Raw genomic sequence first — 8,932 nt, forward strand, 5'->3', positions numbered from 1 at the left:
TCATGAAGTGTTAGATACGCCATAAGTTTAATGATTTTTTTTAAGGAGTTTATTTTTAACTTTTTTATGGTTGGAATATTGTCACATTTTTTGTGTTTTAATGTGACAAAACAATTAGGTTAATATTTCTATTTAGATATTTATTAATGTGGATTTGATTAACAAGTAGTAACATTAACACCATGTAATATTGTTTTGTTGATATTTATGATAATATTTTTAAATTATAATTTATAATTTATTTTTAATAATTATAAATTCTAAAAAAAGTGGGCTGGCCCGGCAAGCCTGTAGCCCACGTACTTGTGGGCTGGGCCGACCGTTTTCTGGCCCACACCAAAAATGGGTTAGGCCCGGATGGGGTGGGGCCAGCCCATATTGACAGCTCTATTTTAGACGTTGTATTCGTATTAGAATTTTTTTATATATATAAACTTGTGAAACTCCTAACAAAACTAATTGATGGCTTAGTGGTAAGGAAGAGTTTGTAGAAATACTTTCAAGAAAATGGTCTAAAAACCTCCAATCTATATCCCAAATACCCTAAATCTCATGTTCCCACTTTAATTATCCTATGTGGCATGCCTACGTGGATATATATATTCAACCAAATATTAATTATACCCACTCATCTAACCCATCAAAACCAACTCCTAATTAATATCTTTCATCATCACTCTTGCACGAGAAAATCACGAGACTTTGATAGAGGAAGAGAGCATGGGCCGTATTTCAGATTATTTTTTAGCAAATTTAAAGCTCAGTTTCAGAATGTCCTGTAGAGACATTTCAACACAAAATGTAGCAGCAAGTTGGTCACATCAACATTAATTACACATTAGATTATTTTCATCGTCATTTGACCATTTTTAGCACAAATAACTAACCAGTAACCACACAAAATGCAGCAAAAATTAAGCACTGTTTTAAGTACCCAAACAACACTCTTTCAACACATTTTAGCACTATGTCAACACACACAAATAAAGTAGCAAATTAAGCACAACTCCTTGTGGATGAGCTGCCATAACTCTCTATGTCAAAGTTTCGTGGTTCTCTTAGGAAATTGACAATGAAAAATATATAATTAGGAGTTGGATTTGATGGGTTGGATAGGTGGGTATAATTAATACTTTGGTTGCATATAATATCAAATTAAAAGGAAATATTAAGTGAAATAAATATGCATATCCACGTAGGCATGCTACATTGGATAATAAAAGTGGGGACAAGAGATTTAACCGTCCAAGGGTGAATATGTACCTAAAGTTGGATGGTAGAGACAAATATATCAAAAAAATATGACGGATGACAAATATATGCATATCCACTAACTAATTGATATTATTTTTAATAAATAATATTCAAAATTAGAGCCGTCAAAACGGGCTTAGCCCATGGGGCCGACCCAACTTAACCCGTTATTGGGGTAGAGTTGGAATATGATTTTTCAAGCTTATTTAAAACTAGGGCTTATAAGTCCTGCCCATATAAGCCCTTGGCCCTTAAGGCTTGATCGGGGACGGCCCATGGGCCAAAACTTTTTAAATAAGGTAACTTACAATAATTTTACTAGTATATAATCTAATTACTTAAAGACACGCTATGTTGTAATATTATGATTCTTATCAGATTTTGGTACGTCCAGATACATGTATCTCGGAATATATGGACTCAAAATTAGGTTAATTTGTTCTAGATAGACTCTATCTAAATAGATTCACATGTATCTAGGATACACAGACAAATCTTGTGCCCTCGCCTCCCTCCTATCTTTCTTGTCACTCTCTTATCTCGCTCGCGTATTCGGTATGTGAGATACATGCTAATTACACTAGATTTTTTGCTAGTGTTATTGAAACAACACTATTGTTTGCCATATTTGATTTGAAAATCTTCTCATTTTCTTGATGTTATAGAATTATAAGTTTGAAAGATAATAAATGAAAAAACGAAAAAGAAAAAAATAATATTAACATCTGTTAAAAATAAATGGCCAATTCATTATTAAAATATAATACACATATCTTAAAAATAATAATTCTAATTATATTAAAATAATACTTGAAATTTAGATATAATACATTTTTAACATCGATAATAAGAGAAAAAAATATACCATAGTTATAATATATTTTGAATTTAATATTTTCCTATATATAAGATATTATAGACATGTTTCAATGCACAAGATGAATATATAAGTAAAATATTTTTAATACAAATATATTATAAGATTCTATTATTCCTTAACCCATTTTCTCCAAACATCTCCCAAAGTGGAGTCATAGAGTGTGCTAATAATACAAAAAAAAAAAAATGAGTTCAGAGATGATAGAATCTTAGTTAAGCTGTGTCTCATGCCATTGAAAAAAGAAAAAGCCCAAATCAGGCAAAGATAAGTTGATAAACAGAACACACACACTAAGCTAAACATTCGGCATCAACATCAACATCAGGGTCAGGGGTGAACCAAATAGGAGCTGGTAGAATCCTCTGTATCTTGTCGAGATCAATGGGATAGTAACACGATGAAAAGCTTCCTTCTTTATAATCATAAATGCCCAAATCATGACCTCCACACTTGAGCTTCTCCCTGTGTCTGTAAGCCCAGGTCAGATCATCTGTAAAGTAAATAGAATTGGGCTTCAATTCAGGAAATTGGGTGGTTGAGAGAGCAAAACCGGTATTGGAGCCAATGAAGAATGTACGATTGCCAAGGCTACTGTTGTATTGAAGCTCCACGTGATCATGGTTTATGAAATCAAGCTTGAAAACATCAAAAGTTAGAGTCTGGTAAGGAAATTGATCATCCAAATTGTCCTCCGGTAATATTAGAGTTCCATCTTGATCAATGGCAGGGGCTATGTATCGTGTAACAATAAAAAGCTCGTGGGTTTGATGGTCGTATACCAGGTAATCAGAATCCCAACAATAGGATGACTTGCGCTCAAGTTCATCATCATCCACGAAAGAAATAGGCCATTCATTACAAACAATAGGCCATTCATTAGAAGAGGAGGTTCCAAAATGTTCATTGTGAATGTGAAACCTGTTGATTGGATCCGTATTGAGATCCCAAGCTTCAAGATCCCTAAAATGGGTGAGAGCGAAAAATAGTTTTTTTTGACTGTGGTAAACAATTTGAGTGTATTGTCGTAAGGGTCCATCTAAGGGAATCCAGCAATTGGTACTATCCTCTCTTCCGGGCCTCCTGCAGAAGGCGAGTAGATCAGAGTGGCCGTAAGTGACCATGGCTACACAGTCATCGTTCATAAGAGAAGAGGAAAGAACCATTTTTCTGATGATGTATTTAGATAACTGTTGCGGAGTACGGGGATGGGATTGGTAGTTAAGAAAGGTTTCAATCAAACCAGTTTGGGTGTTTCGAATGACGCCCTTAACTTCAGGAAGAGTTTCAACAGATGGAAGCTTGATTTTTCTACCAGAGATTGGGTTAAATAGAAAAACTTGGCAGTCTTTTTGCTGTATATAAACGAGCCAACCTTGAAATAATGATCCCAAGTAATAGACGTCTCGGGCAGGCTCCTGCTGTTGCCTCTGCTCAAACTGTATGACATCGCCTTCCGCCAGTCTGTAGAATTTGTAAACAGTGCCTTCCGGTGGCAGCATCAACCAAGGAATCACCAATTTTCTTTGTCTAGAAATATCAATGGCGTCCATTGGCACAGAATCGGCTCCAACTTTACTAACTTCAAGAACAACTCAATACTCACACTTAGAACACAATGTATTTTCTGTCTGCAGAAATAACTAGTAATATTCGTGTGTATTTTCTGTCTACAGAAATAAATAGTAGGGAAAAATCAAATTAAACTAGCACTAGATATCACTCTAACTAACAAATTCTAATTAAATATAAATAAGTAATTATCATAAATAACAAAGGAATGTTAATAAACTTAGGATTTCTACGAACAAGCACTAATTCTAAAACGAAACAACGCTGCTCTGCTTTGCTGGAAAAATTCTCTCAATTTGTTATTGCAATCTTCTCTTCTTTGACTTTGTCCTTTTGATAGAGGTGGATTAAACCTTAGTAGAATCCTACATGGAAAGAAATATTTTTTCTCACAAAATTAATCCTTTTCCTCATAGGATTTGTTTGTCTTTCCTTTTCCGCATGGAAGTCGTTTGCAGTTTTTCGTCTCCTTATTTGACTTGGATTTCTACTTAAAACACGTTTTCCTATTTCATATTTGTATATGCGAACTTTTCCCGCCTTTTTATGTCTGGTTCATGCCTGTGAACCTGATTCATATTGTCATCATCAAAAGTTATTTCAGAGTATTGTCCAAGTCATCAATTGACATCGGAAGGGAATACATCAGAAGAAGAAATAACCCAAACGATTATTTCTAGCCGCCCAGCCCTTGTCTACCCACCAAAACCTTTTAGGTTTCAAAATATTGATATCCAAAACCTTCAGGTTTCCCCTTCTCGTGTGTCTAATAATCTCAAAAAATAAACGTGGATCATTAAATTATCAAAAAAAATATTGTATATTAACTTGAAATTATTGCATGAATACGTATACTTCAAAATTCTGAATCCGCATATTCTTAAAATCTTATTAGTTGATCATTCTCACTTTTGAATAACAAATAACATTGAGTAGCAACTAGCAACTCATAATATTTATCAATTGCTTCAAAACAGAACAACAACTTACAAATGACTCTTGCTTCTAAACTAGCACATGTAGCAAGGATCGACTTTTACACAAATAAACATATTATAATAGTAGCAAATTTTACTCCAAATGAATGCCGTCCTCAAAGGGCTTGTTAATTCATCAAACAACATCTTGCCCCTTACCCTCATTATTAGTACTTTCACCATTATTCGTACAGCCCCAGCATAATTTGCCCCTCAGCCCCCCAAAGCTACAATCTCTCTGTTTAATGCTATGCAACGGCGTTGCACGCTCCTGATTCCTACAATACCTTCCCACTAAACATGAAAGAATCGAGAGAATGGTTAACACAGAGATGACAGCGAAAAATGGCCCAATAGATCCCGAAGAATGCCAAGCGCTGTTTGGCACTGCTTCAGGGTACGGTACTGATTGTTGAGGTTGTTGTTCGTTAGGCCAAACTGTTGAATCCGTGTTTGCCATTTCTTCGTTGTGTATATATGTGTGTTTGTTTGTTCATTCACAAACAACATATATATATATATTTCATTAATTCGATTTTTTTACAATAGCAGAGAGACAAATTAAAAGGTATAACTGAGAGGTGTTGTGCTTTTAAATGCGGCTTTAAAGAACCAGAGTGGGATTACAACATGGAAAGGCAAATGGAATTCAGAAATCTTACGCAGATTATCTCAAACTTTTTTTTTAATAACCGTGGTGTCCTGATCAATTTATGCATGTCTTGATTAATATCACGAGATATCTATCATACACTTTTACCAGGTAATTGTATTTGTCAATGCTAACACAAATGAGAAGAAATGACCAAATATTTCTACGTCTACTGAAATTTAAACCTAAGATCTCATAGTTCTCTATTCAGTTAATTGATACTATTATTCCAACTTTTTGCATGTAATTTCATATATTGGAGACAGTGGCTTATTATCTATTTAATTGTTTAATTATGTAATATCAACTGATAGTTAATTAGTTGTTTAGCTTATTACTAGTTGGTTATAGTTAGTTACAAAAGTTTGTTAGTGAGTTAGTTAAAGAAATGACAGTTGTACATTAGCTGGCAATAGCACAGATACATGTGTATATAAATGAAAGTTTCTCATCTTTGAGATCAAGCTTGATGAATGAGATTGGAAAATTTCCAAAGTTCATTTATTCTCTAAGGGCCCGTTTGGCCATGCGATATAATATCATGATATGGAATCATGATATGGTATCATGATATGGAATCATGAGATGAAATTGAAGGTTTGTTTGGACATGCGGTATGAAATTTTTATGTTGTATATTTTCTCATAAACATAAAAAGCCCATAAGTTATAAAACTATTAAAATAGCCCCAATTGTTTATTCAATCTTATCAAGTAAACAAAAAATTATAAAATCGCATAATAAATTATTACAAAATTATTTGTTCTCCACTTAAGTAATTGTTTCATCTAATTTATTTGTTCACTGCATGTTCAATCTAACTTTCAACCTAACTTTCACTTCTCATCAATATTTGAGTAATAAATGAAACACCTTTCATGGGCTCTTCAAGATTTTATTACTCCACAATTGTGAGGTGTGAGTTAAAGTGACTATATGTTGGTGAGAATAATAAATTTTATGTCGGTGAGAATAATAAATTTTATGTCGATGAGAATAATAAATTTTAAAAAGTAATGATGTGATTATAAATTTTATTTACATATGAAACAAATGGTTAGTAGATATAAATGTGGGGTTGTTTTAACAAAATATAAACTCATGGATCAATTGTTGTATTAAAATATCTCAAATCATGATATGAAATCACATGGTGATTCCATATCATGGTTTTTGGAGAATATGATATCACCTCTCATGATATGAAATCATGAGATGAAATCAACGTAAAATCGCATGTCCAAACGCTGATTTCATCTCACGATACCATATCGTGATATGATATCGCATGGCCAAACGCCTACTAAATTTCAATATCATATTTCTGCATGTGCTTATCTGAAATGGATATTTGACTTTTTAACACATAAAAAAACACAAAATGTCAGTCCCATGTGGCTACACTTTGCTCTTTTTCCTTTTCCAGAATAATCTTCTTTGCTAAGGCATAGGCCATGTGACTATATATTAGTCAAATAAGCTAAGTAATTTCAAATTATCCATCATAGTTTCTAAGAAATTTAATTTATAATAGGTACTAATCAACTATAACACGCTATACTCTAAGGAGTCGTTTGGTTTGAATTCAAGTTATGATGAAATTAATTATGATGGATAAATTATGATGGAATAGTTATGATGGATAAATTATGATGAATTATTTTTTATTGAGTGTTTGGTTGGTTGTATTCAAAATAATAAATTTTAAGAACAATTTGTTTGTTTACAAAAATTCCCTTCATGAATGTAAAAAGTGATGTAACAAAAGGGTTGAAAGAGACATTTTTGTTATTTACCTATTTTATCCCGGGATAAGTTATCTCGGGATTACTATACCACCCAAGGGGAGGAATAACTTATCCCGGTACTAATTATTAATCCCGGGATAAGTTATCCCGAACTTGCCAACCAAACAACAAATTAAGTGGTACTTAAATTTAATCCCAGGACTATTTGGTATTATCCTTCACACCAAACGATCCCAAAGTTTATTTCAAATTACCATTACTAGGCTTGTTATATGTAAAGATTTATCTATTATTATAAGTCAACTTAATCTAATGATATAAAAATTCTTTATACTATGAATATGTGTATAAAAGTTAAAGTTGATATTTAATTATTATGAACCTTTTTGTGTGTTGTTATTCCATTAATTCTTCGTACCTAAGTTAGTTAAATATATTCAGAACATTTAATTTAAAATATATATAGGCCACCATGATCAAGTATTATCCTTATTTTTTCCCTATCTTTTTTCTTCCCTTTTTAAATGTACGTTGGGCAATTAGATGTAGTAGAGAATTGAATGATTGTTTCGATATATATTAATTTGTAGACTTGAGGGCTTGATATTTTGGTGAAGAATTATAATGGTGAGAGGAAAAGAGATGCTGTCTATACGTCCAAAATTGAACGTTTGGTGAGCTTAGTTAATGCTAGGTTCTACCTTATCCTATAGTTGTAGTTCATCTTCAAATAGAGGTTCTCTGGTCCATCTCAAGTGATATACTTGACACGTTCCTTGAGAAAAATATTTAAGGATATAAATTAAGTGTTATTTTTTATTATTAGTCTTTTGATTATTTTTAAACTATGATCTACTCGAATATATAAAGTAGTTAGTAACCTTACCAAATGAAGTGAAATATGAGAAAAAGTTCCAACAATTTTCTTAAATTTTGAATAATTCATTTATTTTAAACTATTAAAAATGTTTCAACAATTCACTTAATATGGACTAGCACTACAACAAAAATAACTTTTAGCGGCAATAAATAGACACATTAATAAAAAGTGCTAAAATTTTACTGACACTAGTTAAGTGTCATAAGATTCAGTGTCGCTAAAGGCTTAGGGACATATACAAAGAGTGTTAATTGCCGCTAAAAATATATACTTAGCGGCAATTAAGCTATTACCGTTAATTAATTACCGCTAAAGATCATTTTTGATATAGTGTAGAGGGAATATTAATAATTGAGTATTCACCTCGCACAAACATTTTCAAATGAGATCCAAATTGATCCTTATTAGTTACTCTATTATTCCCGATCCGTCCAAAAATAAATGTCTCCTTAGTAAAGAAAAATTGTCCCAAAAAAGTTTCATTTTTAAAATTCAAGACAAAAATTAATATATTTTTTCAACTATACCTTTTCACTCCATTTTTTAAATAATGCTCAATTTTCAAAAAAATATTTATTAAATAAAAATAATTTAACAGATTATACATTGCATTTATTGATTCTTAATTGACATAATTTACGCTATGATAACATATATTTGAATTGAGTCAAAGTTTTGTGTTAGTTATGGTTTGTATATATGAGTCTAGAATGACAAATGAGTACGATCAAGGGTGTGTTTGGTATGAAGGAAAATGTTTTCCTGGAAAACAAGTTGATTTTTGACTTATTTTCTCATGTTTGGTTGGTGAGTAGAAAATATTTTTCAGAAAATTTTTTTAGTGTTTGATTTATGAATGAAAAATGTTTTTGAGAAATATCTTTTATTTTTAATAGAGTAGAAAATAATTTTTGAAATTGAAAATATTTTTTAAACACAAACTTAAATTTTTTTGGGGTGGGGTGGGGGAGT

The 8,932-nt window shown here is 31.9% G+C and overlaps 2 protein-coding genes across 2 annotated transcripts; both read right to left on the reverse strand.

The window, feature by feature from the left end:
- Positions 1 to 2,424: 2,424 nt before the first annotated feature.
- Positions 2,425 to 3,684, reverse strand: LOC102586577 (uncharacterized). The gene has a single exon (XM_006345137.2). It carries the CDS (start codon positions 3,682 to 3,684, stop codon positions 2,425 to 2,427), a length of 1,260 nt encoding a protein of 419 aa, XP_006345199.1.
- Positions 3,685 to 4,676: 992 nt separating this feature from the next.
- LOC102586915 (uncharacterized) lies at positions 4,677 to 5,177 on the reverse strand. The gene has a single exon (XM_006345138.2). It carries the CDS (start codon positions 5,138 to 5,140, stop codon positions 4,817 to 4,819), a length of 324 nt encoding a protein of 107 aa, XP_006345200.1. The 5' UTR covers positions 5,141 to 5,177; the 3' UTR covers positions 4,677 to 4,816.
- Between the last annotated feature and the right edge of the window lie 3,755 nt (positions 5,178 to 8,932).

The sequence above is a fragment of the Solanum tuberosum genome, unplaced genomic scaffold (assembly GCF_000226075.1).
Source record: "Solanum tuberosum cultivar DM 1-3 516 R44 unplaced genomic scaffold, SolTub_3.0 scf00062, whole genome shotgun sequence".
NCBI lineage: Eukaryota > Viridiplantae > Streptophyta > Magnoliopsida > Solanales > Solanaceae > Solanum > Solanum tuberosum.

What these genes read in the sequence shown, in the direction of transcription:
- LOC102586577 (XM_006345137.2), bottom strand. Translation starts at nt 3,684, where the DNA reads ATGGACGCCATTGATATTTCTAGACAAAGAAAATTGGTGATTCCTTGG.
- LOC102586915 (XM_006345138.2), bottom strand. Translation starts at nt 5,140, where the DNA reads ATGGCAAACACGGATTCAACAGTTTGGCCTAACGAACAACAACCTCAA.